We start from the raw sequence: 21693 nt of genomic DNA, 5'->3' as shown, positions 1-21693 counted from the left end.
GTAATAAACTTCTGTTCACATTCCTCAGGAATTTCAAAAGGTGAGGGCAACCTGGCATGGATAAAATCCCATAACCTGTCTTCAGCCCAGATCTCTACAAAGAATAAGGGGAGGTCTGAGATGCTGGAATTAAAAATATTACATAATATTGTACTCATAACACTTAGGAAAATTAAGCTGTAAGTTTGAGCTGGAGTCTAGCCCTGCTAGGGGAAAACAGAACGCTTTGATGCCTTGTAATTAGAGCTGGCCAAAAAAATACAGTGCAGGTGCCAAAAATGTAACCAGCATTTATATTTATTTATAATTCCAGGTCGGGTTTGTTGGCTAGTTCCAACAAAATAAAATGTACTTGGAGCGAGGTTCACAAAACCAGGAGGAGGAGAAGCAGTAACTGTTGGTTACGGTGTACAGGTCACAGGAGGTCTGGACCCATTCTCTCCTCCACTGGCAAGGATTTGAACCCACATTTCAGGAGCAAGGAACTTCCTGAGGTTGTTCTTTGCAGCGCATGCATGTGTGTGCTCCCTTTCCTACTGGTGCTGATGCTCTCTGTAATATAAAGAGCAACTAAGCGGTCAAAGCAGTGGTGGAAATAGCAATTGTCTCTTGTTCTGTGGCAAAGTGGAAGTGGTTGCCCCAAAGAAAGAGGAATGAGTCCTGCTTAGAAATATTGTTTGGCTTGGTAATCAGGCTGCTCACCTGTCATATGGGTGCTACAGTCCAGATGGTGCCTATGACTTGGAGCAAGTGTATAGATTGAGGTTTCCTGCCTCTAGAGACAGCTTAATTCCTCATTTCAAGGGCATTTGGGGCCGGGCAGCTCTCCCCTTGGAGTGCTTTTGTGCCCTATATAGTGCCTGGGTATAGACTGAGCCATATCAGTGTAACACATTAACCTGGGTGGGAATCCTTAAAAGATTTAAACTGTGGTTCAAACCCTTTCACAGGAGTCTTTAAGCTGGTCAGAACACTGAAGAGGAATGCGGTTAGGATTGTTTTCCCGCAATAACCTGACTCCAGGGGAAGTATTTAATGATAAAGCATTTCTTGAGTTTAAGCCTGTGTTCCTCTGCTTCACTACTTTTTGTTCCTGAAGGAGATAACAAGGAAACCAGTGCTCTCACACCCAGATGGTGTCTGAGGCCGTGGATATTGTCATTTATGGTTGGAGAACAACTGCCTAACAGGAGTGTCAGTCAGGGTCTCCACCGAGAAAATTCTGTGCTAGGAAAAGTGAAGTCATACACAAGCAATGGGGGCCTTAGTGGTGTGCGTGATTAACAATTTGACCCAGGATCAAAGGTTTAGTGTTTCAAAGCCCCAGGGAGTGGAGAATTGAGAACCTTTCCCTTTTTATCGCAGGATACCATTATTTTTCTCTTCTTCCTCTATTACAGATCCAATTCTCAGTGCATGTTTTTGGCAGCTACAATGGCACCGTCTCCTTCTCTGTCAGGGAGGAGATAAAGGGAGTTCCAATCACCTTGCCAATGTGGGAAAGAGCAGGGAGCTGGAGCGACCACTGGTTTCTCATCACCTTACCAATGCCAGTGCTTCAGAACCGGTAAGACCTCCACCGACGGCATCCAGGATTATCTCTAGAGATTTAGTAAACTCTTACCATCTTTGCTGTGAAGCATCACTTCCATTCTTGCCTTCTTCCAGGGACATTTCTACTGAAAAAATTACAGGAGTATTGCAATTCTGCTTGCTGAGGAAGCATACACGCATATCTTCATGCACATACACAGCTTAGCTCAGCACAAGCCCGTACTGTGTGTACCTGCACTTACAAGCAGCCTCAAAGAGTGTTTAGGTTTTGGGAATAGCAACTGTCTGTACTAGAAACATTTTACTAATCTGAGAAAGCCAGTATACTCACAGTGGCAAAGTGCCCCCAGTAGGGCAACAGCTATATTAGTGTAGCTGAACTTTGTACTCCCACAGTAAAAACAGCTGTGTGAGTCAAATGAGTGGTAAAATCACAGTTTAGCCAATACAACTGTGTAGTCTAGGATCTGTATCAGTGCAGCCGAGGCAACTGCAGATCATTCATTGCCACATCACTGATGCAACAACCTCAGGAAAAGACCGTTGCCCAAATCAGCCTTGCACTGAAGTTTTCACAGTTTTAGATGTGAAAATACAGTGTGACATTGTTTTTCAAATGGAGTCAAGTATTGAAGTTTCAAATAATGTCAGCCCAAACTATTTTTAATTGGGTATTTCTTCTCCCTCACCCAGTGTCATTTGATTTCAAGCCATGTAGCTGGTGTTGGCAGCTGGTTATTTTGCATGACACTAAAGATTTTTAAATTGCTCCAGTCTGGTTTTTTATGTCTTCCTCAAGAGAGTCTGTTTCACGTGACACTTAAGACAAAAAAATCTCAAAGTCTATGCGCTGAATATTATAAATGGAAAAATATCTACCTAATATTGGCAATAAATAATGTCTCAAAACTTCATAGATTAGAAGATGTGAGGGGATTCCTTTTAACTTCAAATATTCTCTGCATCTTTGTGTAAATGGCTAAGGGATTTGGGCCTGGAAGCAATAGCAATTCAGACCCAAGCAGCAGTAAAACTCGGAGAGAATGTTGTTCCACCCTCTTTCTAGTTTAATTTCATGGTTACCTTTAGTCTCAGCATTATCATGTGTTCACCATATGCATCTTTGCCATGAATTACTATGCCATTAGGATAGGATAGGTCCGCATGCTGGCAGTGTATTTAATATTCTTGTTCGACACAGTCTGGAGCCCTGTGGATTAGCATCTGGTTAGTTTTACATATGTAAAGTATGACCAGTGAATTGGTCCAGAGTATCTCTTTTCCCCAGGCACTTTCATGTGGACCTAACCACAGCAGAGTCCTACGGGCTCTTCAGAGGTATTTAAGAACTTCTGCTTCCTCTGATATACGGTCGCTTATGCTTATCCCCTGAAGCCTCTGATTTCTGCATTGCCCCTCAGTTCTGAAGGGAAATGGATTTTCTGTGGCAGGCGGGAATGGAAAGCGAGAGGCTTTAGGGAGCACTAGCCAGCACTGCATGAAAAAAATTTATATTCAAATGTTTGAAAGAGTTGAGCACCTAGACAAAATGAAAGAAGTAGGTAGGTCATGCATGTGTGTAGTATGACAGTCTGTTTCAAGTAGTTCTGTCTTGTTTCACTTCAAGTAACCTTTTTGCATGCCATTTTCAAACAAATTTTAAACTGGTGTGGCACAACAGTGACGATCACTGTGGGTGAGGCTGGAACTGTTCAACCTTAGCAAGCAAACCTGTGCTACCTGAGCTAGCCAAGTGGCTGACAGCAGTAATGAGTTGTCATTTGCTGCACCGATCTGTAACAGAAACAGAAGCAAAACACACTTTGCTGGAAGGTGTTGCAGCTATTTGCCCCAAGTGAGAAAACCCTGGTCTTTGTGCTCCCAGGACACTTGGGCTCCATCCTAGGCCTCTCGTCTTTTTCCTTCCCTGCTCTGCTCCTTTTGTCCCATCCCACCTGCTTCTGGGAGCACTTAGTGCATTTTTTCCTTGTTTTCAAATACTTGGTCTTTCTTCCTTCTTTTTCAAGCTCCCATTTATGAACCCATTTTATCTGTCTCATGTGCTTCCAGTTAAATTTCCCTCTCTGAACTTCTTCCTGCTCCTTGTTTCCATCTCTCTCCCAGCGGGTGCTATGTCTCTGTGTGTTGTTTTTTTTATTGTCTGACTCCCTTCCCTGCTATTCCATTCTCTTCTCCTCCTAGCTCGCTCTTTTGCACTATTATTTCGATAATCCCAGACCTACAGGAGAGGTTTATTCCCAGTCTTCCTGTTTGACTGGCTGTTTGTTTCTCTCCATAGATCTCAGGCCCAACCCTCTCGCACACCAAGTCCAAACGCCCCTGTTACAAAGTTCCCAGGGAGCTCCCCAACCTCCCCAAGATGCCACCTTGTTTGCTGTGGATTCAGTTTAGGCAGCTTCTTTCTCCTATTTTGCCAGGATCAGCAATAGAAAGAAAAGCTGGGGAAGAAAAAGTGTATTCATTAATTTGGAAGGGCAGTTTTCCCTTCATGTGGCTGAAGCCTGACTCAGTTAATAACAACACTGCCATGGAAAGTACCATCTAGGCCCAGACTTGAAGATATCCAGGGAAGAGGAGACTGCGGGATTAAAAAATTCTGTCAGTCATGAAAGTGTCAGGGATTTTAAATTTTCAAGGATATCTTACTAAAATTTGAATAGTTTCTCATTCAAATGGAAAAAAAGCTCATCCCTGCCATGTGACTCTCTTCCTCACAAATTTCAGATCCCGCTTCCAATAGCACAGAGCATTTAAAAAGTTGTCAGCATTTTCGAGCATGGTCAAAATGATGAATCCCAGCATTACCTCATCCTTGACACTAGCAGAACATTTTGACGGCTAGGCAAGTCATACCAAGTCACCCAAAATAGAAGAGTTCAACCTAAACTGGTTTAAGGTTGGTGAGGTTGCAAACAATTGTAAACAGAGGCTTAAGGTTGGCAAAGTTGCAAACAATTGTAAACCGAGGCATATGGTGAACAGTGCTGTACAATCTTAGTACCATTTGGTATAAACCTCCATGAATGACTTTTCTGTATATTCGTGGGTGCTGGCAACTTTCTGCAGTAATGCAAACTCCAGCAATGCTGTGCTTAGGGAATTTTTTGGCACAGAGTTTGGGCTGGCATGTCATTTTCCTGTATCCTGAATCTTCAGGAAACTCCTGTCCTTCTCTTGCTGTCCCCAAGAAAATACAAAAGGGGATACATTTTCCCCTGGTTCCTTGAGGGGTTGATAGGCAGTAGCGAAGTGGGTGGGAGGGGACAGATCATACAAGGAGAAAGTGTAGACATGAACAACATGAACAACAACAAGTAGTTGTTGTAGCAGGACATGAATGATTTGATGGAGCCAGAAGGAGAGAAGCCTTAGCGAATAGAAGGAGGAAGCCATGGAGGGGATATGTAAGTAGTTTTTAGCAACAGCTTTCTCCAGTGAATTTATTTCTTAGGAGAGAAGGAAGACAGACTACACAGTTTGCTGATCAGTCTCCCAGTTGGGGATCTAGCTACTTGGAAAACTGCTTCTGATGATCAGCTGGCAAATTTGCTCACTTGGTTCACACACACAGGGAAAAAGGCTGCTGTCAGAAGAAAATCAGGCAGGCAGAAGACCAGACATCGGATTGCTGAAGAGTGTAGTATGCTAGGGTCTGCAAAATGAGCTCAATGAGCAGGAACACTGTCAACCCCTCTGAGTTCAAAAGACAAATTCCTCACTTTTTTCTGAAGTTGTGAGGAAGGGGAGGCATACAGAGCCCAGAGCTTATGAGATGTCTATTCTCATGCACCAGAGGAGGGGCGTCATTCCCCAGGTTTCCACTTGTACTCAGCTGAAGCAGAAATCTACCTTGTAGCATAGTGCTGTGGACGCTCTCTTGCTCTTACTCCATGGACCAGATGCAGTAGGTTGACCTGACCAAGGGTATGCATGCAGCAATGTGGGTGTCTTAAGTAAGGGGTAGGCTGTGGTGCTGTATCTATGGCTGTGGGTCCTAGAAGTGCCCTAGTCCTGTACTGAGTGTGCTGTGACTTTCTCTTCCATCAAATGGCTGGGGAAATTACTGTCTTGTATCAGTGGATTTATGTACAATGTCTGAAAATGCAAAAGTATTGCTAAATTTGCTAATAAAAAGGCAGGTTTCTGTAGGAAGGGGATCTAATGGCAAATTCCCCTGCTAACCATAGCTAGGAGAATGGTCACTCAAGGGACCCCTGATTTGCATTTGCTGCACCAACATTTACTCCCAGAGTGCTCAGACTCTGTAGGTGTGAATGCTTTCCTTTCAGCACAAGGGGCCATTCCTGAGTTGGGGTAAAAGCAGCTTATCCCTAAAGACTTTGATGCAGCTATGCAATATTATATTAATTACGGATATGGACCAACATTTGGCTGGTGGGTGGAATATGCACACAAACTTTATTGCCATTAATTTGGGACAAGCGTGTTCCTAGGCTGAATGATTAATGTATTAGGCAGGTCAGTGCTTGATGCCTCATAAATCATCGTTGAGCTTCACCACTGACAGCAGTGGAGGTCCTCTCCTTATGCTTTTAATAAGCTCTAAATGGACTGGACATCTGTTTATTTCTGAAATTTAATGAAAAACAATTCAGTCCTATCCATTAGAAGGAGATCCTTCAGCGCATTTTCTTTCCTCCTTGTGAATTCAGAATGTGGCATTGCACATGGGACATGACAGACTTCCTAGATAAGTAGCTAACACCTGGTCATGGTAAAAAAAGATGAGACAGCCCAGAAAGCGAACACTTCATAGAGTTATGGCTGAAATTTAAAATTCCCTGACCTTCAACTCAAATAAACTCATGTCATCTTGTTATGTTGGCTGAGGATCAGGCCCAAGATTCCTGTCTATTTGGATATTGTTGTTCTGTTCAGTTTTTATTCTGGCTATCTCTTTGGGGATGGAAAGGAGGAGAGTCTTATTTCCCTTCCCTTTTGCACATGTCTAATTCTTTTACTGTTCATAGCAATTGAATAAGGATGGTTGTCTGTGTATAAATATTAGTGAGGGACAGCAGCTTGTGTTTCTACATGTGTGTGCAGATAGCAGGGGAAGTAGTGCTCTCATTCTTGTTCCCCAGTGGAACAACGTGGCGTTATATGAATGTTGGTTGGTCCTTACTAGCTGTTGATGTGTGGATAAGGTTTCTAGCAAGCCCTTTTGGGCCGCTTAGCTGGGCTTGTCTGGAGAAAACATTCTAAATAGCGATGATCATTTTTAGGGTTTTTTTCCCTCCCTGCCCCTTTGTCTCTCTTCTCTAAAACTTCTGTCTTATTGCAAAGGTTTCAACTGCAACTCCTGGCAACCTGGGGCTGGAATTCCCAAGCTGACATTGCTATCGACAATATTACATTTGGACTGGACTGCTTCACTGACGGTGAGCCACAAATGTTGCAGAATCCCTTAAAGAATTTGAGTAGCGTAATCAGCATCCCACAGATCCAAGACACACATGCTCTGTTCCCCTCCCCCCCCGCTCCCCGAGTGCACATGGGTCACTTGTGTTAGCTTTTTCAGCACAATGCCATTTTATCTCAGAACTACTGAAGATTGCTAGTGGAGACAATCTTACAGTGTGTCAGAGTCTCCTAGTGCTCTTTTTTCCCCTCTAATCTGGGATATCCTGTATCAGATAGTTGAGACCTGTCTGTGTGTCTTGGCGAGAAACACTGGACTTATTCCTTAGCCCCTAAATGGAAGGATTACATCGCACTGTTCTTCAGCAGTCCCTGCTGACCTATGCACACTGGCAACTGATAGCTGAAGGGAACTTGTGGAAATCAAAGGGGAAAGTCACCATATTTTAGGGGAGGAAAGGAAGAAAATTAAGGAATAAAGTGACTCTCTGATAGTAAAGTTTAGATTATTGCAACAAGTTTGTTTTACCCTGCAAGGAGGTACATCAGCTGTCACTGCCAGATACATAACAGACGTGCTTTCCTTTTCGTCATTGCTGCGAATGCAACTGACGACAACTCCACTGAAAAATGGAGCCTCTGAACCCTCTGAAGCATGTTAGCAAGAGTTGGATTTTCTTAGCAGACAAGTGGAAAGAGGTTAGATAGTTGAACCACTTGCAAATATTTGAAACTGCTTTCTTTTTGTCCCTGGAGAAAAGACCCTAAATGGTCTGTTGAAAAGGAACTGGAGAATATGCAGCACTTGAGTTGTGACTTCTGTTGCAGACAAAATGTGCATTGATGGTCCCATGCCACTCTTCACGTGTCACCACACCCAGTATGTCAGCATTTAGGGTAATAACATGTCCCTGCAGAGATACAGCCTAACATAACACGTGGGAAGGCTTCTGTCAAAACAGCCGCATTAGAAGTTCTTCAACAAAAGCCCCTTTTCCCTCCCACCTTTGTCTGAGTCAGTCTCTTGTTCTCTTTGTGCTGTGGGCACTGAAACCACATTTCTATAAAATGCTGAGCATGTACATTTTAATTTGAAATTAAGAGGAAGAGATGTTCCTTGATGGTAATGTCATTTGTTCACTCCAGCTCCTTAATATCCCTGGCTCCCAAACACTTTGGGACCTTCATGCTAACACTTTGTTTTGAAATCTTTTGAGGAATCTGAAGGGAGTGATTCCCGATGTTCTTGTGCCAGCTGACGTGCACCCAACTGCTGGAGTTTACTGCCCTCCTGAGAGCAAATACAGCCTTCAGTTTACCTGCAGACATTTTGCTGGCTCTGGTATAGGGGTATATGCTTTGGCAAATAGGTGGGGCTTAAACACCACTGCAGCAGAGTTTGTCCATTAGGTCGCCCACATTACTCCTCATTTTCCATTAATATAAATCGCACTGATGTCCAGGAGCAGCTGCCACTTACCTCATCTGAAGGTGTGACCCAGAGATGTGTGACTCATGCAGAAGAAAGACATCACAAAGGAAACATGTTTCTCGGAAGCCTTGCACTTGCCACTGTTCCTTGAATCCTCTTTGCAAATTGATCTTTTCTCGCCTCTGAAAGCAAGCCCCTTGCATTTGTCTTCTCGTGACTTTAATTCAGTTAGGTTGCAGAGAAGCCCAGCAGCTCTGCTGTGTTTTCAGTAATGAAATTATTTCTCCCTGGCAAGGAGAGGTTTCAGATGTCAGAGATGGAGCCAATTAAGATCCAAGCAGTGAATTCTTTGCATGAGGGCAGCAGGAAGGATGTATGGCAGGAGGGAAGAATCCGCTGCTTGCTAGGATGTAAATATTATTTTCTCCATCTATTTCAATCCTGTAGTTCAATTGTGCAGACTCTGAAAACACTGCTTGTCTGTATGCAAGCTGGGAAAGAAGGCAAGGTTTTTCCATATACCTCAAAATCGAAAGGAAAGATTCAGTAAGGTTTAGGAGGAAAACAAATGGGTAGTGAGGGCAGCTCAGGGGACATCAGTAAGGACATAAACCAAACAGACCATTCTTTGGATGGCAGCTCCTGGGCAGTGACAGATGTTTTCCCCATGAAAAGAAGTTAGATGAACCACCTTCTGGTTCATACCATCACCTTGCATAAGACCAGATGACATCGGTCTGGTTCATTGAGAGAACTTTTAGGGGACAGGCGTAAAGATATTTTATCGTTCTAGTGAACTAGTGCTTCCATAGGAAGATGTCTGAATTTTGAGTGTCTAAATATGAAAACGTGGGCTGGCACAGAAAATAGAGTGCTGATTGTTGCCGCCCTCAGTGCTTATGTGGTCACTACTTTTACTATTACCTTTTGGTGCTCGAGCATTATATTGTTCCAATTAAGATCGCAGGTCTGTGGTCTGTCAAAGTGCACTCCACCGCCCTGACCTAGGGATTACATTTTGTTCTGTGCATCATTTACAGTTTCCCAGAAGACTGGTTTATAAATGGCAAGACTGTCCAAAGTCTTGTATAACACATCTCTAGTTCTTGACTTTGGAGTCCCCAACCCAGCACAGTCTGGTTCTGCTGACCTGCCAGTCTCATTCCTTGAGGTAAATGGTAGGGGGTGGTTCAAGCCTCATTACTGCCTCGTTTTGCTGATTTAAGAAGACGTTAACTAGAAATGCAATAGAACAGCCAAAGGGATAGGGAAGGGGGAAGCTGGCGCAGCTTCCTCATTTTCTGTCCCACTCCAGAACAAGCTGGAGAGGCTTTCAGGAATACCCCAACCCACATCAGTAAGATGAAATCTCTGAGGAGACCATGTGTACTTTGAGGATCCTGTGGAGCACCTTACTCTGATTAATCCCGTCCCCAGGACCACTATATCTTTTTTCATTATAGTCCTAGAGACAGGGAAGTAGGAGTGAGTTACTTTTGCTCTTTGCCTACAGGAGATGCCCTGTCTTTCTCCTTTACACTTCCCTCTGCCTCTTTTTAGTATGGAAATCAACAGCATTAGCTAGATCCTGGAGAAAGGAGTCCCGTGCTCTTCATATTTTTCTGAATAGGTACACCTTAATATGAATTAAATCTGGTTCCCTTCTGTTCACTTACAGTCAACATGTTGGCTGTCAGAGGAGGGAAGTGGAAGCTAAAATAGACTGGAGCACAAGCTCCTGGATCCCAGAGCTACACTGTTTGTAGAAAATGCCACCTTACAAATTCATGTCTGACAGTGCATGAAATATCAGTCTTCTAAGAGTTAACAGCTCATGTGGACGAGGTGGTGCTCAGCCTGTCTTGCAGCTTGTCTGCTGCTGAGCACAGAGGAGACAGAAGCTTTCTTCCAGTGTGTTGAGAGTTTGAGACTGTTTGGAGAAGGAGGAAAGATTGTTTGTTTGGAAACGAGGCATTGCCTTAGGATACTCAGTTGGGATGCTGCAAAAAAACCCATCAGACACACAGACTGACTCTCTGTTTCAGCGAGTAATTTACATTCCTTTGCTCTGGCAAACATAACTAGACTCTTGTACGTCTCTAAGTATCTGAAACTGTTGTGACCTTTGGGATTCATAATTCAGCGCAGGCCTTGAGAGACCAAGCATCTTTTCTGGCCATGCATTGTCTTTTTCATTTCGTTTTCCTTCTTGTCTTTGATCCAGATAATTTGTTTTGGGTTAATTTCATTTTTCGCTGGCTTGACAGCTCCATCCATTGAAGTTCTCTTTCTCAGTATGAACAGAGCATGTCAGTACAAAGCTCCCTTTCACTTCCATCCATCAATGTGCTTTCAGTCAGACCTGGGGGGAATATTCTCAGGAGTGAAAGCTCAGCAAGGTCTCCATGCTTCAATTAGTTATTTGGCCTTTCTGACACAGCTAACAAGGGTGTTAATTATCGCTATTTAGAGCAGTGGCTTTGTGGCAGAGATAATTGTCCAGCTGGGACTGAGTGAGTCTCTTTTGAATAGAGCATCAATCAGCTGTTAGATTCTCACAACTGGAACAAATTGAAATATTTGTAATGTTTTTCAACTAATGAAAAATGTTCAGTATTAAATTAAGTGAGGGCTCATAATATGGAAGGAAGGGTCTCCTTTTTCTTACAGAGATTTTCCAATCAAATATCTGCATAAAAATGGGTAATTTAACTATTGAAACAGGATGCTTGTAGATTATAAGACAAGGGTTTGGTTATTACTTTTTCCTGTTGTAAGGCAGCTTTGGTTGTGTGGTGTTCTCAATGCATTCAGATGCTTTGGATCAGCAATTGCTTTGAACTCTGTCCTCTCTGAGAAAGGGCTGATATTTAAAGGCCTGTTTCACTGGTCAGAAATGTAGTGTTCTGCTCTGTGTTTTTCAGAAAGGTTTATCCAAAGATTTATGGCTTGTGTCAAGGGTATGTTGCTGTTTCTTAAGTGTATATTAGTGAGACATAATTTTATTTAGTATTTTATTCTCTAAGCAAGGTCTGAGGTGCTAAAAGTTGGTTGCTGAGAGGGGAGCGATCTGTTAGGCTGATTTACTTACCATGACGCCATTCAGAACCAAAGATAACCATTTTTGCTATCACTGTCCTTCACACCTCCACTCATTTGCCTGTCCAGAATTGTCACCTGCCCTTTGACCAGCAGAGTGTCAATACCTGGTACCTGTTCTCCCACACTATGCTTTTCCTAAAGTCTCTTGCAATCACAGCCAGTGCAGTTTGCTGGCCAAGGAGCTTATCCTGCAGGTGAGCCTGCATGGGAGAACATGAAGAGTTTGTGTTCACTGATTTCAGCACAGATAGAAGCAGCTAACCCAAGACATGGGACCGAAAGAAAAAAAAAATTACGATTGTTTAAAAAACTTTTTCTGCCCAAGATATTATTTACTTATTTTAACCACGTGGTTGTACTTGATTCATCCATGTGATCTTTAAATTTTCCATCTGTCTTTTCTACCATCCTCCCATCTCTCTCCTCCATTATACCAACTCTTACAGGAAGGCAACCAAATAATTTTGGTGGGAAGCGCCAGTACCCACGGGAAATTAATATCCTGGATGAGCATCTTCTGAACCCCCTGGAAGAGCCCTCTCTCCCAGGTATGCGATTCAGTACTGTCTCTTGTCTATAAAAGGTGGCTCTCTTCCCATCTCCTGTGTGTGATCTGCCTGCCCTATAGCAACAGGGCAACTAAATATAATCCATCCCAAAGGTGTGGAGACCATGTCAGGTAGTCTCTGTTTGGCTATAAGGCAGCAGTTTTCTGGAGCCGAACTCACCAGTCCTTAAACAGCAGGACCTCTTTAAAGAAAAGCAGAATAATTAAGTAAAGAAGCTTTAAGTAAAAGCAGAAGCCGCGTGACTCAAATTCAGAGTGCACAAAAGCCAGCTTAGGAGTGAAAGGTGTAGACCAGTGCAGAAAGCTGGCAATAGAAAGAGATTTACTGGGATTTGGTAGGCAGTGAAGCTGAAAATAATGAGTGGGGAATAGGGGTGTGAAGATGAAGAACCAGGTAGGGGAAGTAAGTGAGGATCTGGAAATCCACTGAGGAGAAAAACTGGATGTAAAACCGGGAGAACAGGGGACACTGAGGACCAGTTTACTGATATCTGTCCTCCAGAGTGGCAATCTCTACTGCTAACAACTGTGTGGGTGAGAAGAGCTCTCTAAAGGAGGGCCTGAGGAGGGGAGGTTGTGCTTGACGCTGTTTTGCTGCCAACAAATACCTGTCTGTGACTGCACCACCTCCTGAAGACTGTCCCCACCTGAAATGTGACAACCTATACTGCTGTCAGTCCTGTTAACTCAAGGGGCAGAGATTTCTGTAATGTAGCGAACGCTCTTACCCCAATGGTCTATCTGTGTGTTTGCAGGATGACATCTGTTGGGGATAGTTTTGCTTGCCTTTTCCTTTAAACAAAATTAGAATTTTTTAGACATTTGTGATTTTTACTGCTATTTTAATCATTCAACTCTTAAACAGTTCTGCTTCTGACTCTCACCCTTGCACATGCACTGCATCATACAGTTTTTAGATACATTATTGAATAGTTTTAGTCTTAGGTCTCATCTCATTCACTGGACAAGATGGATATGTTTGGATCTTGGACAAGGGTTTTGAAATGGAGGAGATTGTTATCTGCTGCACTGTTGTAGAAACAAAAGAGTAATGCTTACTGAGAGCCGGGAAAAAAATTGCTTGAAGAAAAAGGGCCCCTACTGAAAGTAGCAAGAAGCTGTCCTCCCAACTGTTGCTGCTGCCACAGGGGTTTTGTGCAAGTCTGAGACAAGTCACTTAAAACTTTCACCACCTTTCATAGATGGTCACTAGTTGCAATGGCAGCTGTTTTCAACCTTTATTTCTGTGTATATACTTCACTTCTCATCTAGAAAGTTGAATAATATCTCCTTGCTTCGTACTGGCACTGAGAACAGAAATTTGATAATGTCTGTGAGACACTTGGATAACCCCCTTCTCAGAAGTCTGCCTTCCCCCCGAGTTGATGGGGTTTATCTGCCGTCCATGATTTATTAAATAGTGTGCAGGAAGAAAGGTGAGAGGGGGAAAAAGCAAACAGTGACTATATACAGAGCAGTAGTTGTGCTAGGACTAGAATAAAGTTGGCATGATTTAAGTAGTCTATGATCATATAATTAAGGGTGGTATCTTAGTGGATTGTATTACGAGCGAGCTGCATTAAAATTGAACAAATAAATTTATCAGGTACTGGCTTTCAAGTCCTCAACATTGTAAATGCAAGTTTAAGCATTTTTTTTGTATGATTATAATAATAGCAAGTGATCAAATAGACGTATTGAATTTATAGACCTGTGGGTAACATATACTGCTGCAACGTAGTCTTTTTCTTGATAATCTGTTTTTTATATAAAAATAATTAATGTTCTTTGTGAATAATAATAATGTGAATTTTGTTACTGAAGGATCATTAAGGAAAGATATCAACAGGAACAGTTGTTTGTTTCAGTGACGCTTGCCCTTTGGTTATATAGTTCTGTGAGTTATTGCACATGTCTGAGAAATAAAGGGAAGCTCATCTCTGCCCCCACTCTTCTTGTTCTGGTCACAGGGGACACATCTGTGGTTCTCTGGTGGTTCACAACATGTGGTGCCAGTGGTCCATATGGGCCAACTCAAGCTCAGTGTGACAGTACCTATAAGGACAGCAACGTGTCGGTGACTGTGGAGAAAGAGGGCAGGCTCCGGGGAGTGCAAGTCTGGAGAGTGCCAGCCACAAACCGATACCGGTGAGCATCAGCTGGAGAGGCAGCCACGTTTCACTACTTTTTGTTTGTGGAGTTTCAGCAAGCATAAGCGTGGGACCATCTGTGCTGAGTGGGTGGAGGAGGCAGTGAAGTAAGAGAGAAACAGGAGCACTAGCTGTAAGGATCTGTGTCTAAGCTACTGCAAAGCACAGAGGAGTGGAGTGGTGACTTAGAAGAGATCAGAACAGGAGTGACTGTGGGCACATGGTTAAGTGGAAATGCTGCCATCATTTCAGTCCCAAAGCCTTGGTCTTCTAGATTTGGCTACACCAGCTCACACTGTTTGCTCCTGAAGTCTTAGCTTCCAATGCTCTGGTGTAGAGTTGGTCTGTCCTCTTGAGCAGCCTCAGCTGTGTGGGTCTCAGACAAAGAATAGCCATGAGATGCTGCAGCAGGGGAGCCTACTCTGGAGCAATGCCTATTTGGGATTGCAGGCTGGGTAGAGCTTGCAGATGGAGTTGCTTTGGAGATGAGAAGTGTGAGATTTGCCTCTTTAACTACGTACTTTTTCTTCCAGGATTTCTGCCTATGGAGCAGCTGGAGGGAAGGGAGCCAAAAACCACAATAAGAGGTCCCATGGGGTCTTCATCTCGGCCACCTTCCAGCTGGAGAAAGATGAGCTGCTGTACATCTTAGTGGGGCAGCAGGGGGAGGATGCCTGCCCTGGGGTGAGGGCTGCACAAGCACATGTGGGCAGACGCTTTGCAGATAGGTTTCAGTGAGATTCAGTGGGTGGCTTGGAGTTTGGTGATGAAACATAGAAATCCCAGGATCCAGCAATGTAATCCAGTCAGGAGACTGGGAAGAACCAATAAACTGAGTTAGAAAGAATCTCAAAAAAATATAAAGAAGTCTGAAAAGAAAAACAATCCCAAAATACACAAACAAATATGAAGCCCACAGGAACTTTGCTTTAAACTCCTGGTGTTTGAAATAAGTTCTTCATCAGCTTTCTTCTGCTTATTTTAAGCAGGGAGCTAGTAGGCGAGAGTTGTGTGCTCCCTCTCTTATTTTTCCACAGCCTGGGTTTCTTTCTCTCTGCCAGGATTTCAGATAATTTAATATTATTTATGGAAGCATCCAGCAGTGTTGTAGCTGCACTGTATTAGATACTCTCTAAATTTAAATACTAAGGTCTGAATCCAAAGCCTATCAAAACCAGTTGGAATCTTCCCACTAACTACAGTGGCCCCGGTATTAGACATATATAATGACAAAAAATCCACTCATGGCACACAGACGTTGGTGACATGAATGCTTATATACGTGTCTTCTAATGGTAGACACAATGATTTGAAAGTCCTTTTATTGCTTAGGCTCAGAAGATGCCTCTTCAGCATGAATTCATTGGTATTGCCTCTTGCTGGTATCTGAGCGCATCTCTTATCTCCTTGCAGGGCAATCCTGAAACCCAGAAGATCTGCTTAGGGGAGTCATCTCTCATTGAAGAAGATTACAAAAAAAAAAAGGACCTGAAGGACTGGGCTGGAGGAGGTGGGGGGGGAGGAGGAGCAACCTACATCTTTAGAGTGAGTATTTCCTCTTTGCATCCTGCCTGAGCAGTGTCCAGCAGAGCAACTAGTTTTCACTGTCGATCATAGCACATGATACTCAGTTCTTAAAAAAAGGTGATGAAAAAGGAGTCTCCCTCTCCTTCCCCCTCTTTTCCTCTCTCCTTCCCTCCCCATCATTCTGCCTGTCCTTGTCTTTTTGTCTTTCTAATTTAAATTCCTTATCTCTTTTCATATCCTTGATCGTGCTTGTCAGTGTCACTAAGCTAGCTGAACTGGTTCCTCAGTTCTTGACAGCTCAGGTCTGGGAATCGCACCAGGATCCCACTTTAATACTGGCAGCAGTCCTACCAAAAAAAAAAAAAACCAACCATCCTCAAACCCCTGGTATTCAGTTAAACAGTTATTTTTGTACACAGAAACACTGTGTAAAACATTTTTGTGGTGCAGTTAGGAAACAACCAGTAGCATTGCCCTGGCCTTGGGCCACTCTTCTTTGGGATGCTTTCATGCTTTTTGATGAGTTTATGTGAGTTCACATATCCAAGGGATGTGAAGTTTTTCTGATATTTGATGGGGGGTTTTCCAGCAGAAGGATGGGATTTTCGAACCTTTGCTCATCGCAGCAGGAGGAGGAGGAAAAGCCTACCTGAAGGCTCAGGACAGCTCCCTGGATGACGTGCCCCTGGAGCAATTTGAGAACAGCACTGCAGTACCTGGAGTCAGCGGGAGGACTGGGGCAGCAGGTGAGATGCTAAAACCACAGAGGGTCAGAATCAGATGGCTGAATACACAAGCTGTCCTGTAGGCATGAAGTGAGGGCCTTCTCTTTGGTCTTTTGGAGGTTTTCTGTGGCAGTAGTTAGAAATGTGCTGGTAGTCTATAAAGGATGTCTTCTTATATGGTGTGTCACCAGATAAAGAGAGAATGCACAGGACAGGTGATGAGTGCTCCAGTAGAGGCTATTCCATAGGAGTACTCCTCTCTTCTTTGAAATGACTCATTGAAAATTATATTTGGGGGAGGGACCCCAGTCCTCCACGCTGTAACAGTGGGCTTTGAAGAGAAGACTTTTTCGCTGTTACTCCCCTGGAACCCTAACAACAAGAATTATATTGTGGGAAATATACCAGAAATGGAAGCTTATTTACAGTCTTGTAACAGCTGTGCCTAGCTGAGAGACAAAAGAGTCCAGTGGTTCTCCATCTCCTGCTGTAATAGCCTTATAGAGGGGCCACTAGAAGGAGATGAGGACATCTGGTTTCTTCTTTATTTCCCTAGGGAGCTCAGCATCTCACATGGCTGAAAGCCCTAACCTGTTATCCTGAAGGCGAGTGGTGGCCTCCTTGTTTCCCTAATGCCAGTAGAAATTAGTGCTAAGGTGCTTGGTTATGCAGCACATACCACAGGTTGTGCATTAGGTTTCCGCTTTGTTATTATCCACAGCAACAAGGAGCTTGTCTGTACGTTCTGCTATCCGTAAAGAAGGAGTTAACTTGAATGTGGGCACTTAAGACATTAATAAGGGCCAATTTCTGTCTCTTTAGAGTATCTCGCCTACTTGCCTCTGCTTGTGCTTCCCTCACCTGTTCTTGTTTTGTTCTCCCACTCTCTGACTGTGAAGGTGGAGGTGGTGGCTGGCAAGATGAGACCCTGCTTCCTCAAGCTGGGAAGTCCCTTCTGGAAGGTGGAGAAGGGGGTCAAGCTTGTCCCCAAGCACTAGCCAAGCTCCAGTGGGCCACCTCTGGTGGCTTTGGTGGGGGAGGAGGAGCTTGTACTTCTGGTGGAGGAGGCGGAGGATACAGAGGTAGGTCTGTTGGAGGAATAGTCATGCTGTCTAATTTTGTACCCTTCAGAGCACCTGCAGTTAATGGCTAGAGCCCTCAGTGCAGAGGTACACTACTGCAGAAGGTGATTCACAGATACTTCAAGCTGAACGGTATAAAACCTGCCCCACTCGCCACCATCTCTCTTTAATTGGGGAAATCAAGGCTATAGGGGTGTTCCTACATGAAGGTGTGGTATTGGAAGGTATTTGGAAGGTGTGCTGAATCGCTCCTTCGTTTGACCCCAAGTTGCCCAGGGAAAATGTTCCATTTCTTTTTTCTGTTTAAAGCAAATACATTTTTACCTTGCTGAACTGAGAAACCTACATCAGAATAAGTCCCTTCACTAGCCGAGGTACTGGCTTGGCTGGGTCAAGTGAGGGTTTATCCATCAAGGACACTATGCGTATTAATATATCCCTGGAAGGTTGCAGAGTGACCCCAGGTGATAAGAGCCAGGAACAAATACAGCCCTTCAGAAGCATCACATTTGTGCAGCATGCAGCACTGATCAGCGAGCCATGCTCTTCTTTTCCCAGGGGGGCATGCCTCTGATAATGATGATATCACAGCTGGTGGGCAGGATGGCATCTCTTTTGTGAACCCCATTGGAGAGATCTTCTTGCATCCCCTGGCAGGTACAATATAGTACTAATTATTCCTCTTAGTTGTTTTCTTCCTCCTTTTCCCTTCTTCCTCTCTATTTCTTCTTTCCTGCTCCCTCTCCTCCTGTTTTTTTTTTTTTTTTATGGATTTCATTCAGGGATATTTCACTCTGCAGGCCAGATCTTTAGCTGTGGTCTTTTCTTTAAAGACATCTATTTTCCAACCTTAATGATTCTATGATTCTATAGTGCTCTGGGACCTTTTTCCTCCCAATCTCTAAGCCAGGAGAGACACCAATCATCAAGTTCAACTGCACATCCTCAGTCCCAGATATTTCCAGGTCAATTCAGTTCAAGACCTCTCTGTTTGCTTGAGGGACCCAATCTCTTCTTTGCCTCCAAGGTTTCTGACATGTGTCCACAGTGTGTTGGACTATATGCCGTCCTGCAGAGAAGAAAAGAAGTTGTAGGTACCTGCTCTATTTTTTTCCTTACTGGAACAAGATGGGAAAAGCTAAACTAAACCTGCCTGTTGTGTCTGGTTCCTCATTCAGCCATGGAGAGTCACGGTGAGGTGGAGGTTCAGATCTACCTTAACTGCAGCCACTGCCACTCAGACAACTGTAAGCGGGATCCTGACACCAGCCTGCCAGTCTGCCAGTGTGAGATGGGGGCTGTGCTAGCCGACGACAACGTCACCTGCACTGGTAAGATGTGGAGTCTTACCTTCATTGGATAATGTCTGTATTCTTTGTATCGTCTCTTCTCCTGGCTTTTTTGATGGTCAAATCCCCACGTTACAGCTGGTGGCTCCAGTGAACACAGTGTTATGAGAAATGTCAGTCAAACTAATGACTGAAAATTCCTGATGTCCTTTCCTTACACACTGAGCTGCATTTCTATCGACATGTCCAAAATTCATGTTTAAATTAGGTAGAAAGTAAAATATCTGTAAAGAGGCACAGTGTAAATTTCCTGAATGGGCACAGTGTATCAGATATTTAAGCGTAAATACCTCTCCGGTATAACATACCACCTACTGCTGAGTTATTTGAGCCACAAATTACTTCCTTCCACAGCAGTTTCCCACTGAGCCTGTTCAGCTGATGCTTGGCATTCGCTGTTATTTCCTGACACATTCTCTTGCAACTCCAGAGCATCAAGACTGTAGAATTTCAACTTGGGAGCAGTGGTGTTACCCATTAATAAAAAACTGGAGATAAGCAGTCTGTGTTTTATCAGTTTTCTATCTTCACAATGTTTTTAAATTGGTAGGTATTTTAAAATTAGGTATTTTTTCAACCTCCAGGGCTGTAGAGGGATTTGCTGTAATTTTTATAAGATGGTCTGGCCATCCGTATTGTTTTCTGAAATAGGAGTAACCTTGAGAGGGATGCTTTATAGCAGCTCTGACTGTTTTCTGATTAATGGACCTCTATTTTTTCTTTTTCCAGTGCCCCAGAGTCTTATCCCAGAGGGACACCTTCCTCTCCCACTCCTCCTAGCTGTGGTGGCTGTGATTGTGGTGCTTGGAATGATCCTCACTTGTGGCAGCCTATCTATCAGTAAGAAACACTTACTCCTTATCACCCTTTGACTTGGCTTTTCCCAGTTAAATTAGACAAAAGGAGACTATCCTACCACATGCTGCAACTTTTAATACCTGCAGCCAGAGTGTTGTGGTCTCCCAAATGGATGAGAGGGACAGGGAGAAAGAAATCATGGGAAATGTCACCATCCCACAGTTAGGCACAAGCATAATCCCAGAGGGCAAGAACTGCTCTGTTCTGGTATTTGCTACAGAGAAAAGAGCTCAGAAAGCCCTGTTAGCAGGCATTTCTTTAGCAGCCACTGCTATATAGGCCAAAGTCACACTCTATAATTAAACATATAATTAATTCAGGGAGGTGGTATGCTTTTTGGGACTCGATGCCAGCAAGGTGTCTTGTGGAGCAGACATTCCTCAGCAAATGTACAAAGAAGTAGAGGAAACCTAAGTTGCTCCCATGTGATTAGGACTCTGTAGGAATAAGACTGTTTGCATACCCAGTATTAAATCACTACAGAGCATGGAGAAGACTGTGATACCGGTGAGCTAAAGATACTTCTTGAGCATTTATAATTATGGAGTTGGTTTCTTTCTGTTCTGTGTGGCCTGCATTGTCTTTTCTCTCTGGATGTTGATCTTGTTTGTGCATTTTTATTTGTCTCCCCACCCCCAGTTTATCACCTTAAGAAACAGCAGCTGGAAGGAACCAGAGCACGACTCCAGAGCCCAGAATATAAACTGAGCAAAGTCCGCACATCAACCATCATGACAGATTACAACCCCAACTACTGCTTCGCAGGGAAGGCCGCCACTCTGAGCGAGCTGAAGGAGATCCCACGGAAGAACATCTCTCTGCTTCGGTAAGGTTTGCAGCAGGGGTTGCTCTCTGGCAGAGGACAGGAAAGGCAGCCTGAAGTCAAGGCAGAGGGAGGGCTCACATGCTTGTTTTACTCATCATCAGGTATCCAGGACAAGAAAATGAGGGCCACCTGTCTGACTAACTGGAAAGCACCTAGTCCAAGCCAGCCAAAATATGACAGATGTGACACTTATTATGTTCTCAAAGATTATTTCATTTCCATAAAGTTCTCAAGCAGAAGTATAAGTTCATGAGTCTCCTGTTTCATGTTCCTCCACAAAACATAGGGTATTTCACCTCTGTGTTTTTATGTGATGTCCTGAATTACACTTGCCACCTGGCAGTAACTCCCTTCCAAATCTGTAGCAGTATTTCTCTTTCAGCATTTTCTGTCATGACAAAATACATGCTAGGTTGCTCTTTGGCTCTATACCATCCAGATGATACTGATCAAAGTTATGTAAACTTTAGAAGGAAAATCTTGATCATCCTTATGTGCTGTCTTACACCATCTCCTGAAGACATCGGATTGCAGCTACCTTATTCTGTTGTTCTGCAGTTCTTTCTTGCCTTGCTGCCATACTTGGTTGTCACCCTAGGGTTGAGCAGGCTGCTTTATTTGTTCAGAACCATCAGGGATCCAACCTCCCTGCTTTAGTGACAGTGATAGAAAATACTGAGAAGTTATTTTCAGAGGTATTGAGATGAAAACAAAACTCTGTTGTTGACTCCATCTCTTACAGCAGGTTCTATTCCTGTTCTTGGTCTGGATGAAGAGAAGAGCTCGGCCAGTGGTGGATCCAGGGGCATAGTAACATCTGTTCTCTCTTTTTTTCTTCCAGGGCACTAGGACATGGTGCATTTGGTGAGGTTTATGAGGGAACCGTGGTAGGCATTGCAGGGGATCCCAACCCTCTTCAAGTGGCTATCAAGGTCAGTACCTACAAATTTCTTATACACCAATAATTACCCATAAGAGCCATATTATCCTATTATTATTCCAGTTGGAGATTCATGTTCATCATGTGCATAATGACATATGTATGTGTGTGATGCAGGTTTCCACACATTGCTGCATCTGGGAATTATAAACTTTGATTTTTAAGCTGTATGGCACT

General features: G+C 43.6%; 1 protein-coding gene across 1 annotated transcript in view; it reads left to right on the top strand.

Moving 5' to 3' along the window:
* LTK (leukocyte receptor tyrosine kinase) overlaps positions 1–21693 on the top strand; it is a 178079-nt gene that overhangs the window by 134883 nt on the left and 21503 nt on the right. Inside the window, exons 14-26 of the mRNA XM_035895760.1 lie at positions 1401–1567; positions 6883–6977; positions 11938–12039; positions 14030–14207; positions 14743–14893; positions 15623–15754; positions 16326–16482; positions 17361–17543; positions 18102–18200; positions 18722–18874; positions 19622–19732; positions 20390–20576; positions 21418–21508. Of these exons, the coding sequence (XP_035751653.1) occupies positions 1401–1567; positions 6883–6977; positions 11938–12039; positions 14030–14207; positions 14743–14893; positions 15623–15754; positions 16326–16482; positions 17361–17543; positions 18102–18200; positions 18722–18874; positions 19622–19732; positions 20390–20576; positions 21418–21508 (1806 nt within the window). The remainder of the gene's footprint in view (positions 1–1400; positions 1568–6882; positions 6978–11937; positions 12040–14029; positions 14208–14742; positions 14894–15622; positions 15755–16325; positions 16483–17360; positions 17544–18101; positions 18201–18721; positions 18875–19621; positions 19733–20389; positions 20577–21417; positions 21509–21693) is intronic.

This window comes from Egretta garzetta, unplaced genomic scaffold (genome assembly GCF_000687185.1).
Source record: "Egretta garzetta isolate BGI_Z169 unplaced genomic scaffold, ASM68718v1 scaffold526, whole genome shotgun sequence".
NCBI lineage: Eukaryota > Metazoa > Chordata > Aves > Pelecaniformes > Ardeidae > Egretta > Egretta garzetta.
Note: the sequence above shows the minus strand (reverse complement) of the source record. Positions and strands in the feature narration are given on the sequence as shown.